This window comes from Chenopodium album, chromosome 7, assembly GCF_948465745.1.
Source record: "Chenopodium album chromosome 7, dcCheAlbu1.1, whole genome shotgun sequence".
Lineage (NCBI taxonomy): Eukaryota > Viridiplantae > Streptophyta > Magnoliopsida > Caryophyllales > Amaranthaceae > Chenopodium > Chenopodium album.
The window spans coordinates 76891901-76906072 of NC_137840.1; the positions used below are offsets into that span (position 1 = coordinate 76891901).

The 14172-nt window shown below is 33.3% G+C and overlaps 1 protein-coding gene across 2 annotated transcripts; it reads right to left on the minus strand.

Annotated features, from left to right (window-relative positions):
• Positions 1–331: 331 nt before the first annotated feature.
• Positions 332–11096, minus strand: LOC145639706 (O-methyltransferase 16-like). 2 transcript variants are annotated; one of them, XM_081691026.1, is made up of 5 exons: positions 10913–11096; positions 10449–10771; positions 1409–1722; positions 1222–1286; positions 332–892 (listed from the first exon to the last, which is right to left on the minus strand). In XM_081691026.1, exons 1-5 carry the CDS (start codon positions 11018–11020, stop codon positions 596–598), a joined length of 1107 nt encoding a protein of 368 aa, XP_081547152.1. In that variant the 5' UTR covers positions 11021–11096; the 3' UTR covers positions 332–595. The 2 variants fall into 2 exon arrangements, with proteins under 2 accessions (XP_081547152.1, XP_081547151.1); XM_081691025.1 differs by lacking the exons at positions 10449–10771; positions 10913–11096 and adding an exon at positions 3555–4078.
• Between the last annotated feature and the right edge of the window lie 3076 nt (positions 11097–14172).

Below are 14172 nucleotides of genomic sequence, written 5' to 3' on the forward strand. Positions count from 1 at the left end.
TGTACACGAAATCAAATAATTTCCATAGTAGACCGTAGATTTCATGATCCAATGTCTAAAACACAAGTGATGATATGATAGGGAATGCATCGATCCTGGGGTCATATAATGTCGTTTGAAATCATACACGCTCAGTCGCTCACTAGCATGTTACATAAAACCTCATGGTAACCTTAATTTAATGAAAGAAGAGGTGTGCATGTATCCTTGATTTAATTATTTACCATTTTTCTTTTTTTTTTGAAAGGATTTACGTTTTTTGAACAAATTGAAAGGAATTACTTTACCACTTTATTATACATATGTTGTTAAATTGAAATGACATTGCTAGTATATAATAAGTAACTGAATAAATTATGATGAAAGTTATACTTATGTCAAGATCGAGATACAAATTAACTCTTGTAAAAGATTTTTCAACACAAAAGTATACAAAGATTTCTTAGGTAATAAATAAATACAAATGCACGTACTTAATTATTTTGACATTTCTTCAACTAGTTGATGAAATGAGACTAATTAATATCACAACGAATGTTACATATTAATAATACCCGATCCCTTAGAATAATGTTCGCGTAGCAAATTCAGAAAATCACTTGTAGAATTCCATAATCCAAAAACCCTGCGTAGTATACTGGAAGTTGAAGCATGTAAATCCAGCTCCTTTGGCTAGGGCTTCGAATTCCCTCTTGCTCCTCTCTTTCCCTCCTGGATTTTGTGACATCATCAACAAGTCTACTTGGCTTATGGCTCGTGCAAAAGTTGTCTTCTCTGGGTCATCCGTGATAATTGCCTCCGCCACGATCACCTTCCCGTCCTTTGGCAAGGCCTTGTAGCAATTCTTCAACAATATCAAGCAACGTTCATCGCTCCAATCATGAAGGATCCACTACACGTACAAAAATTATACATTATATTAATGTCGATCAGTTTCATTCTTCATTCATATCTTATTAAGATACACATTGTTAATGATCGAGACTGATTGTTTCTATTCACCAGTATTATAAAGATGTAGAACATTATTTTTTACTAATCAAAATTAACTGAATAGAAGTTATGACCCATAAAGAAAAGGGATAAGTAATAGTGAATTATTGATGTAGATGGATGTGATTCGATTCCAAGTCTAATTTAAGTACCACCTCGGAAATCTAAGATTTCATAACTCAATTAACACTTAATTAAAGTACATGAATATGATTGTGATAGTCTTACCTTAAGAAAGATTGCATCTCCTTCAGGCACACTTTCAAACATATCTCCACCAATATGCTCCACACCTACAAATTAAAAAGTACGTACATATTATTACCATATAAATAAGTTTATGTTCTTGAAAGTTGAGGTACAAAAATATTAAGAAAATAGTATACTTCATGCATAGCAATGTATGGTGATATACCAGGGTATGGAGGGGCATCTTTGATGACATGAGGCAAATCGAAGTTGATGCCTTTGATGGAAGGGTATTGAGATGTAATGAAAGCAACAGAGTGGCCAAGACCTCCACCAACGTCGACGAGTTTGTGGACATTGGAGTTCTCCAAACCTTTGTACTTCTTGAAAATCTTCTTCACAAACATAATTGATTGAGCCATAGCCTTGTTGAACACTTCATTGAACCTTGCATCCACACCTGGGTACTCAAATGCATGCATCCCATGCACCATGTTGAATGCTATTCCTCCTTCTAATACTGAATCTTTAAGCTTGCCCCTATTTTTTTTTTTTTTTTAGGAAAACGTTAGACAGGAATATTATAAATCAGAATCCGCTAAAAGTAGTACAAGACTCTGCATACACACACATGTCATCTTTTAGATATTACTTACAAATGTACGATACTAATTATATCGGCTTTAATTGTCCCATGATGTAACAAAATTCCAATGTGTATAATGTATGCGGCCCATCTCTTTCAAAGTTTCAATTGTCAAGGTTCATAATTGTGAATTAATAATACAGAATACGGATTAGGCTGGTGAACAACTAACCGAAGCCACCTAATTATTGTAGTGTGTAATTTTCGTTGCATCATCTTTAAAAAAAAAAAAAAAAAAAACAAAAAAACAAAAAAAAAAAAAAAAGGTTAAACAAAAAAGATTTACATATATACGGAGTATAATGCGTAAAAGACAAACGTAATAGGGATATATATGAATATGATGTATGGGCCAAACTAATTTATATTGAGTGGTTGATCTTGAGCAATCACGTTGCGTAAAACTTTTCTCTTTGACGTTTGAATTGTCGGAGAATAGAAATTATTCAAGTGGAAAAAATAATAAAATTTAAATAGTGGCCAATTTAATTCATTTAATTGTAGGTCTTCCTTAATACCATCTCAACCAAAAGCTTAAGCTGATAGTTGAGGCCCAGGAATATGTTTTATACTCTATCACGCCCCCTCACACGAGAGCCCGTTTGGGCATGAAGTGTGGATGCAGCATGGGCCCTCCTCATACCCAGCGCTTAATATTCCACTTGAAAGTGGGGGGTGGATGAGATTCGAACCCGTGACCTATATGTCACGCTGGCTCTGATACCATGTTAGTTGACCATCTCAACCAAAAGCTTAAGCTGATAGTTGAGGCCCAGGAATATGTTTTATACTCTATCAATATATATCTATAAGCTAAGGAAATTTCATTAAGATTAGGTCTTAATGAAGGTAAAGCTATAGGAATAAAATGAATAATGGTGTTGCCTTTTGTAGTTATATATGAAGTAAGGAGTACGTATTTGTTTGTAAAATCAATTTTTTATGTCGAGATTGTTGTGTATAAAAAATACTCATGTTTATAATTCTTCTTCTTCTTTTTTTTTTTTTGGACAGGCAAGTTTATAATTATCTTACAAGAAGACAAACGAATGGTAAATTGGTAAGACATTTAAGCTAAGGAAGAGGAAATTAAGGGTCATGGGTAGGTCATGATTCCCTCATGTTTTGAGTGATTATTTTTAAAGAGGCATCAATTAGTTAGGTGAACTTGATAAGTCGATATTATTATTATTATTATATTATTGTATCCGTAATGGTACTTAAACAATGAATAAAGGTATATAAATCTATAATACTCCGTACAATATTTAAATGTCAAAGTTCAAAATGCTTTTATAACTGAATTACACATATCGTTAACAATAATTATTACTCCATCCTTTCTTGTTCATTGAATTATGATATACTTTAACTATTTAATCTAACAAAATATTCAAATAGAAAGAAAGAAGAAAGTATATTTGCTACTTTGGACATGGTTACATTTGGAAGTTATTATAGATTAATATGATCTATATATTTTAATAATAGTTCATAATAACTCATAAGTGTTATTTTAATCTATTTTTTTTTAAGAATATCTGTACTTTTTGGCTCCTTATAAAGATAACTTCTAGCTAGACCCTCAATCCCTCATACTAATAATGCGGCATATATGCAAGGATTTATGCAAAATTTCTCTAAGATAAACACTTATCCTAATAATGTTTTCTCATTAGTAAATAAGAATAATAAGAAGATATAAAAAAGGAAAATGGCAACTAACCAGCTTTCAAGAAAGACCTTATCGGTAAATAACTTCAAGTTAGGAGCCAATGAAACACCGTCTTCATCAGGAACATAGACCTTAGTCATAGACGTAGGCTTGTAACGCCTTTCAACACCACCATCGGCGGTGGTGACCGTGGTACAACTAACTAAAGAATACGTGGACAATAGCCTAAGCATCCTATCCAACATGGCGGGTGCCTCAGGGTTCCTAGCATGAACCTGAGCAGCTATCTCAACGGGCAATAGCCCGTCGAGACCTGCTTTATCACTAATGATTTGAAGCACCCCGATCTCAATGGCCGCATTGAGGACCATAGGAAGGGCACAAGCATTAGAAATTTGAATTCCATATGAATAATTAGCTTCCTCTTCTTCATCTAAACTCAATGGCTTTTGGATTTGGATATCGAGTTCGGTGGCTTTTGAAGGGGCCATGTTTTTTCTTGTTACAAATTATTGTGTCTAGTAGTATTGTAGGATTTCTATATATGTTTTACGTAGTAGTTTGATCGTGTATGTAACAAAGGTAGACACGGTTGGTTTTGCTTATATAAGAGTCGTAGGAATATCATATACTATAAATAAAATAATCCGTGATAAGTATTGTCAATTAAGGGTTAGTAATCAAAAGTTGATAAAATCAAAACCGACTAACTGACTAAGTCCAATAAGATTAGTTGCAAGTGCAAATACGTGACACACATGATCACACACCATATAATTGTGTTTTATGGATAGCATGAATATATGATATCATATGATCTTAACAATATGAAAATAAGAAAAGTAAGTTTTACCTACTACCGTATTTTTTCTTGTATTCTTTTCGTTGTCAAAAAAAAGGTCAAATATTGATGACTATTTTAATAATTGATGACTATTTTAATAACTATGATATGATGACTAGTAGTGTAAGTGTTAGTACAGAAATGCATCAATCTCCTTTTCCACCAACCCCTTTGCGCCAACCAACCATTATTAAGGCCACACTGCACACCCTCTTTTGGTCCTAATCTTATGCACGAACTTCCCATGTTATTTCCTCTTTTTCTTGAGATGCTTTGAATTTGGCATTACCATACATAACTCTTCTCTAATTAATAAGTTTGGTCTATTTTGAGCACTAATAATAGTGTTTGTGTCAATGTGTCATGTATTTGGCATTACCATATATAACTCTTACAATTTTTATTAAAATTGTAATACTGATAACTTATTTCATTATTTGCTAATAGACATACGCATTGATCAATTAGTTTGTTGTTTGTTCTATCTTTATAACTAAGTAGCACGATGCTAGTTAAAGATTGGTATCTACCTAGCTTGAATGAATTGAGTATCTAAAAATAATTGGTATACTACGTTCAAAGAAATTAGGCGTTATTAAATTTTGACTCTCTTGTGTTAAAGGCTTTAATAATTGAGTTAAGATTAGTTTAAGTCCAATGACAATGAGTATTTGGATGGGGTTGGTGAGCTAACGGGGCCGGCCACTTTGAATTATTAAAGGACCAAACGTAGTGTACACTATATATTACAGTATTAAAAGCTCAAATCAACTATGAGATAATTAAAAATAATAATCATGTACAACAGAATAAGTACTATAATTCTATGATCTATTTTAATTACTCCTTTAGATCGAGCACAAGGCATGGGCAATAACACCTCATCATTTAAAAAAAAAAAAAAACTCATATAATGTATAAAGTATCTTGAGAACATTTTTGCTAGGCAATACATGACATTCACATGACCTTGAGTCTAGGGTTGGGAGACATGCATGGCAAGGCCAAGGTAGGATGCAAAGTCTGGGTCAAGGTGGATTAGATGGTTAATTTTGGCCACCAAATAGGTCTTCTAGGGTTCCTTGCAAATTATGGAAAGCATCTCAATGCCTAACATTTTCGAGCCTAAAAATGTTCACAATAAGCTAAATTGAAGCTTAAACGTGAAACTAGACCACTTTCAAATATTTTAGGACTTGGTCGTATATCATTTTCAAGTCTGAAAAAGTGAAGATTACTATACACGATTTTAGGTCAATTTTAAAATCTGTATATAAATGTGAAATGGATGTTGGATATGTCACTTGAGTCATAAAAGTTGATTTGAAATCATATAAAGTTTACTTATAAATATGTCAGTCCCAAAAATGCGTTATAGTAAAGACATTAAATACTATCTCCGTTAAATGTTATGTACGACTTTAGGGTATTATTTGTGAGATTCAAAGTTACACATAATATTTAACGGAAGTAGTATAATTTATAAGAACAACATGGTACGGAGTACATGGGAGTTGAAGTTATAGGAGTAAGTGACAAACTAAACTAGTGTACGTGTGCCTTGTTATGTGACAAGTCTCACAATGTTTATAGGATAAGTTTGACCAACTACAATAATACACCAAATCACCAAGGACACCAACCAACATGAGTAACTACTTAGACAGCACACATTGTCACATTGACATTACCGACTTTTATATGGTGGTACTATTAGGTGGCTTTAATTTGAGCCAATTAAAACGTGGGCGACGTTTTCTATTAGGAGTCTAAAGAAAGTGTTGAACTTTGACAACTTTTTAATCGATTTTTCCCCCCTTCTGGAACAATTGCATATTTGGGGTATCTATGTCTTGTAGCACCCCTTCCAATTATTTCAGTGTATATATTCATGTAAAGTAGGATTGTTATATTCATCACGGTATGTAATTTTTCTAAATTATTTATGATCCTCTCTATTATGAGTTTCTATATGCATGAATAAAGGATGTGCATATCTAGATTATGTAAATCTTGCAAAAAAGAGCAAAGCAATTCCAACTTGGCCAAGCAATTAGCCAATTAGGTGATTGATTAGGAGTGTTGGAAATATTCTAGTCAACTATCCTCTAGGTTAAAGTTTGAATACTTTGAATCATTTAGGCTATAGACTTTTTTGCTTGATGAATTATTGAATTAAGGGTTATTTGTATTTTCTGTATGTTTATAAATCAAATTAATTATTTTTAATTGATTTATTTTTACATAAATGCTCCATTAACTACATAAGTACATATATAGAGCCCACCTGTCCAAAAAAAAAAAAAAAAAAAAAAAGTTAAGTACAGTCCATATACTCGTATTGTCGTATTCGTATGTAAGTAACATTGGTTTCCATCTAATGATAAAACAAAAAATTCAACACGATGCTAACATCTAGAGTTGTCAATTCGGGAAAACAGATCGGGTTTGGGTCGGGTAAGAGTGGGTTGAGTCAACTCGGATCGGGTCAATTCAGATTAATTCCATAACCTATGCAGGTCGGGTTTGGGTTGGGTCATGCTTGAGTCGGGTCACGTCGGGTCATATTTCTTATCGGATTTGGGTCAGGTTTAGGTCGGGTTAATAACAGGTCGGGTGAACTATAGGTCGGGTTTAATTCGGGATTTCACGGGTTAAAACGGGTTAGGGTAATTCTCGGGTTTGAGTCGGGTTAGATTCAAGTCAAGTCAAGTCAATAATTTGCGAGTTAAAATAAGGTCGGTTCATTTTCGGGTTCGGTTCAAGTCAATAATTTGCGGATTATAATCAGGTCAGGTCATTTCCAAATCAGGTCATTCTCGGATTCAAGTCGAGTTATGTTCAAGTCAATAATTTGCAGGTTATAATTAGGTCGGGTCATTTCCAAGTCATGTCATATTCGGTTTTAGGGACCATGGTAAACATTTCGACAAATTTTTTTTACGGGCGAAAAAAAAGTCAAAAAATTCCAAAATTAAAGGCTAATATCCACGCTTTTTGAGAAATTTTAGAGGTTTCGGGGCTCGGTGTCGAAAAGGTTTGAGATTTAAGGGGATGCATCTCGGAGTCATATAATGCCGTATGAAACCATATATGATCATTATATGTTGTCATAAATGTTCGTGGTAGGCTTGAATTAATGAAATCGATGCAAGTTGTAAACCGGTAAATTGGCCGTTTAAAAGCAAATTGAATGGTTCCACACACCCAATTGGACTCCCGGAGGTTATTATGGACCATGGTAAACATTTCGGAAATTTTTATTTCCGAGCAAAAAAAAGTCAAAATCTTCCAAAATTGAAGGCTAATATCCACGCTTTTTGAGAAATTTTGGAGGTTTCAGAGCCCGGTGTCGAAAAGTCTTAAAATTCAAAGGGATACATCTCGGGGTCATATAATGCCGTTTGGAACCATATATGATCATTATTTGTTGTCATAAATGTTCGTGGTAGGCTTGAATTAACGAAATCGGTACAAGTTGTAAACCGGTAATTTGGTCGTTTAAAGGCAAATTAGATGGTTCCACCCACCCAATTGGACTCCCGGAGGGTAATAGGGACCATGGTAAACATTTCGAAAAATTTTATTTCCGGGCGAAAAAAAGTCAAAAAATTCCAAAATTAAAGGCTAATATCCACGCTTTTTGAGAAATTTTGGAGGTTTCGGGGCTCGGTGTCGAAAAGGTTTGAGATTTTAAGGGATGAATCTCGTAGTCATATAATGCCGTTTGAAACTATACATGATCATTATATGTTGTCATAAATTTTCGTGGTAGGCTTGAATTAATGAAATCGGTGCAAGTTGTAAACCGGTAAATTGACCGTTTAAAAGCAAATTGAATGGTTCCACACACCCAATTGGACTCCCGAAGGTTATTAGGGACCATGGTAAACATTTCGGCAATTTTTTATTTCCGAGCGAAAAAAAAGTCAAAATATTCCACAATTGAAGGCTAATATCCACGCTTTTTGAGAAATTTTGGAGGTTTCAGAGCCCAGTGTCGAAAAGTCTTGAAATTCTAAGGGATACATATCGGGGTCATATAATGCCGTTTGGAATCATATATGATCATTATTTGTTGTTATAAAGGTTCGTGGTAGACTGGTAGGCTTGACTTAATGAAATCGGTGCAAGTTGTAAACCGGTAAATTGGCCGTTTAAAGGCAAATTGGATGGTTCCACCCACCCAATTGGACTATCGGAGGGTATTAGGGACCATGGTAAACATTTCGACAATTTTATTTCCGGGCGAAAAAAAGTCAAAAAATTCTAATTAAAATTGAAGGCTAATATCCACGTTTTTTGAAAATTTTTTGAGGTTTCAGGGTCGGGTGTCAAAAAGGCTTGAGATTTTAGGAGATACATCTCGGGGTCATACAAATGCCATTTATAACTATATATGATCATTGTATGTTGTCATAAATATTCGTGGTAGGCTTGAATTAATGAAATCGGTGCAAGTTGTAAATCGGTAGATTGACCGTTTAAAGGCAAATTAGATGGTTCCACCCACCCAATTGGACTCCAAGGGGGTATTAGGGACCATGGTAAACATTTCAACAAATTTTATTTACGGGCGAAAAAAGTCAAAAAAATTCCAAAATTAAAGGCTAATATCCACGTTTTTTGAGAAATTTTGGAGGTTTCGGGGCTCGGTGTCGAAAAGGTTTGAGATTTTAGGGGATGCATCTCGGAGTCATATAATGCTGTTTGAAACCATATATGATCATTATATGTTGTCATAAATGTTCATGGTAGGCTTGAATTAATGAAATCGTTGCAAGTTGTAAATCGGTAAATTGGGCGTTTAAAGACAAATTGGATAGTTTCACCCAACCAATTGGACTTCCTGGGGGTAATAGGGACCATGGTAAACTTTTCGGCAATTTTTATTTCCGAGCAAAAAAAACTTAAAAAATTCCAAAATTGTAGGTTAATATCCACACTTTTTGAGAAATTTTGGAGGTTTTGGGACCTGGTGTCGAAAAGTCTTGAAATTATAAGGGATATATTTCGGGGTCACATAATGCCGTTTGGATCCATATATGATCATTATATGTTGTCATAAATGTTCGTAGTAAGCTTGAGTTTATGAAATCATTGCAAGTTTTAAACCGGTAAATTGGTCGTTTAAAGGCAAATTGGATGGTTCCACCCAGCCGATCGGACTGCCGGAGGGTATTAGGGACTATGGTAAACATTTCGACAATTTTTATTTCCAGGTGAAAAAAAGAAAAAAAAATTCTAAAATTAAAGGCTAATATCCACGTTTTTTGAGAAATTTTGGAGGTTTCAGATTAACATCTGGATTTATAAGGATCGTTAAGAGCCTTGACTTGTTGGGCCTTGAAAATGCAATTATAATGTGGGCTAGGTTTTTATCATTATGGGTCGGACCCAAAGCAACGAACTTGTATATTACTCCTTTTGACACTTTGGTTTAGCACAGTACCATGCCACGTTTATCCATTGTAGTTGTCTAGTCATTAAAGTATTTAGTTTTACTTGTATTAACATTGAATTGGAGGGTTTTTTTTTTATATACGTATATATACATATATATTTCTATCTCCGTTTCTTAGTATGCGCAACAAACGGATTTTTTATGTCTCACAAATAATATCCTTTTGTTACAGATAATAAGAAACCAAGGTTGTATATTTAGGGTCTCTTCACATTTACTGAATTGAACTGAGACCCGTTCACTTCATCTTATTTTTGCTGAATTGAAATTATTTTTACTGCCCAAAATCAATTTTATTGAACTGAAATTATTTTTACTAATTTTTTTAATTATATTTTTTCATTAAGTTTACTAATTTTTACTGAACTTAAATTATATTTACTGAACCGAAATTATTTTAGCTGAACCAAATTATTTTTAGTGAACTGAAATTAATTTTATTGAACTAGACACAAGACCTAAAATTATTTGAAGCAAACCATATTCTGTACGTCGTAGTATGACAGCCCAATAGCCCATGATGGTATGATTGAGCTACAGTAAATTTTTCTAAAAAGAAAGAAAAAAAAAAGCAAAACAAAAAACACTTTGAATAATTTCCAAAGGAAAAATCTGGATGAATGAAGACAGAACTCACCAGGAATCAACAAAGACCTTATCCTGACTCAACCTCATTAGAGGAGCCAATGAAACACCATCATTGTCCGCAACAAAGTACTTAGCCACTGCTGCTAACCCAAATCTCTTCTTTACACCACCATCTTTATCCTCAACCACCGTGCAACTTACAACATTGTAGGTTGCCAACAGCCACAACATCCTCTCCAACATCGATGCAGCTGCCTTAGGGTCTTCAACTCCCGGCAGGCTCGCCGCGATTTCTGATGACATTAGCTGCCTGCCAGGACCTGCCCTTGCTATTATTCCTAGAACATCTAGCTCAATGATTGCATTCATTACCTGGTAACAATAATAATAGAATGACCACATAAATAAATTATGTGTATACGTACAATATTACTCTTTGTGTCTCTATTTGTTCTTCCGTGACTAAAAAAAAGTCAAGTATAATCTTCTAGTATATAAGTACAAGTATATTACCATAGGAAATGCAATTGAATCAACAATCTGCAATGCGTATCCAAAGTTATCTTGGTCTTCATTTTCTCCATCTTTAGGCATAGAAGTAGCCCAATTATTGTCACCCATCTTTTTTGTGCAGAGATTTGCTAACTCTGTTAGTGGGTCTTATAACTTACGTAGTATAGTGGATGAAATTGATATATAACAATCAACAAGGATCACATGCGCTTTCTTATACTCGCACTTTCTATTGGAGGTTTTTTTGGTGATGCCATTCGTCAATTATTATTACACCGTTTGTCAAAATAATTAAATGTGTACAACTATTGTAAGTTCGAAAACATAAATTCAATAATTCATGTACGTACAAGTTATTACTCTGTAAAATTTAAAATAATTCATGTACCTAGTATATATCTATTATTGTTACCTAAATTTTGCCATATTTAGACTGCATACAATGCTAAGTACTACAGAGTAACTTGGTTACTAAAAACATATGCTAGATAACACTGCACGTACTCAAAATAAAGTAAACTAAATAGTAGATTGTGGTAGTACATGAGTATAAACGCCAAGTTTATCATAAAATCTTATAATCATAACTTACTCGTGTTCTCTGATAAGACTATATCCAAAAATTATTGTCACAAAAATATTATTCGTATCTTGTATGTACATTATTGACTTATTGTATAACATATCATTGTTAGGTGGAGATGATGCAACACATTCAGGAAGTCTTAGCTTCATGTGCAACTTATTATTTGCCCTACTTCTCTTTATTTATAATTTAGTCTAAAGTTTATATATATACACTCCGGCGAAAGATGCGCTCATTGTACTACCCAGATAAATATATTACGTAGTAGATATAGTTATACGTACTTAGGATCATTTCTTAGAAATTGAGTTAGCTTGAAAGAAAAATTTCGTTTTATACCACTAAAATGAAATCAAATATAGCTTTACATTTTTTTTCAAAATTTGGAATATTTTCCTTAACAAAATGAGCACTTATTGGTCTCTTACATATTTTTTCACTATGATATCATTTGGTTCAACTGAAGTGAAAGTTTGGAAATATATTGTGGGCCAATCTAAATGAAGCCCGGTTAACCAAGGCCCATCTCATATGAATGAATGAAAGTTTGTTGGGCTTTAAAGTCAATTGTCTTGGACTTGGACTTCAACTTCAACTGTATATTGTTTATGGATGTATGACTTAATGGCCTAATTAAATGCTTGCATGAAACCTTTTTCAAAAGCTAACATTGTAGAAAGTTGTCAAAAAGAAACTTTGGAAACTCTAGATTTTCTGTCATCCACTAGTTTTTCTTTTTTTTTTTTTTCTTTTTTTTTTGGACTACCCACTTATTGTACTACTAGTTTTATAGATGGGTGACATCCACTAGTTTAGTTAGCTTGGCCGGTATAAATAAGGATTAAATTTACAAATTTCTAGAACAACTATGTTGTAGTTACCTTATTAGTGTGAAACATTTTTGAGTGGTTAGCAAAAAATATTGGCACGGTATAACCTAGATAATGAGTGATGTACATATTATAAACTCAATCGAAAATGTTAAAGCTAAAGCACAAGTGATGTCATAAAACAGACAATGTATTGAAAAGTATTTGGGTTGTCTAATTAGTTTATAAAGAATTATATTTTGAGAATCAAGGTTAGTCTAACTAGTTGAAGGCTCTCCTTTCGATCTTCCACTCATGAGAGGGGTTCGATTCTCACCTTAAGCATGTAGGATCCCTAATTTCTGAATTTTTCCCCAACTTGTAAGGGAAATCTCTTTACCTTAAAAAATATTCTAAAGAAAATAACCTTACTGCATGAAAGTTTTTCAATTTTGCCAAAAATTTCCCTTTAAAATATTACGAGTACAATAATTATCTTATGATGATACCCAACAAAACCAACCAAATTTAAAGTACTATAAAAAGTGAGAACTTTCTTGACAAAAAAAAAAAAAAAAACGTTTAAAGTATTTTATCTCGAGGGTAAATTAAAACCACATACACTCATTAGTCAGTCACACTATTTGTATACAAGTCCATGGTGAGGTGTGATTAATTTGTAAGTTGTAATTGGCTTCACAAGTTAGTTGATAGTTGAGATGCAAAGTGGATGGCTCAAACCACTTAAATGGTTATTCGCAGTGTCATGATGTATTTGAAAAAGTGCTTCTTCGATGTTTATAAGAAGTTGAAAATTTATCAAAAATAATACTTCGATAGAGAGTACATGATTTCATTTAGTTTTGAGTAATAATTCCAAAACTATATTGGATGAGGTCGGGGTGCTTTAAGAGGGCCATAAACTAAACTGAATTGGTTTGGAACTATAACGGACATATAAATAGGTACAATAACATACGAAGTATCAATTTCAAAAATTAGTTGTAGTTAGAGCCGGGTATTGTGCCGCGTCGGGTCGTGCCTCATTGTGCTAGGAGATGAGTTGTGTCGTATCGTGTCAGGCCTAGGTGATGGAGGACCGTCAAATGACATACCCCAGGCCACGACACGGCCCATGTGCCTAGTGGGCCAAGTCGTGTCGGGCCGCATGCCAACCATTATTCTTATTATTTTATTTATATTATTTATAGTTCTTTTTTATTATGATGGTTCATTTTTATTATTTTTAATTTTATAATACTTATTTTTATTGTTTTTAAAATTATTTTTCCTTATTTTTATTATTATGGTTTGGCCCAATTTTATTTTTTTTTTCACGGCATGGCCCACCATTCCCAATTTCAAAATAATACTCATAATGTATGTTCCATGAAAATATGCGATTGACAGTTAAAAACTTTTGCATTATTGACTATATTTTTTTTTATTTATAATTTTTACAATTGTATTTATAAAATTATATGATCTTGTTAAACACAGAGTATAATTAGACATTAGTACAAAAAAAAATTGAACATTAATTTTTTGTTAATACCAGTTAAACATTTAATCATACTTTGGGCTTATTCACATTTACGGAACTGAGTTAAAATGAATTAAATCGAACTGAATTGATTTGAGCTAAGCTGAACTGAAATGAGTTGAAATGAATATTTTATGAAAGAAGGAAATTAAGAGCTGAACTGAACGGAGCTGAAATGAATATTTTATGAGAGAAGGAAATTAAGAGTTGAACTGAATGGAGCTGAATTGAATTTTCTACGAGAGAAGGAAATTTAAAGCTGAGTTGAACTGAACTGATTAGAGCTAAACTAAATTGAACTGAAATTAAGCTGAAGAGAACA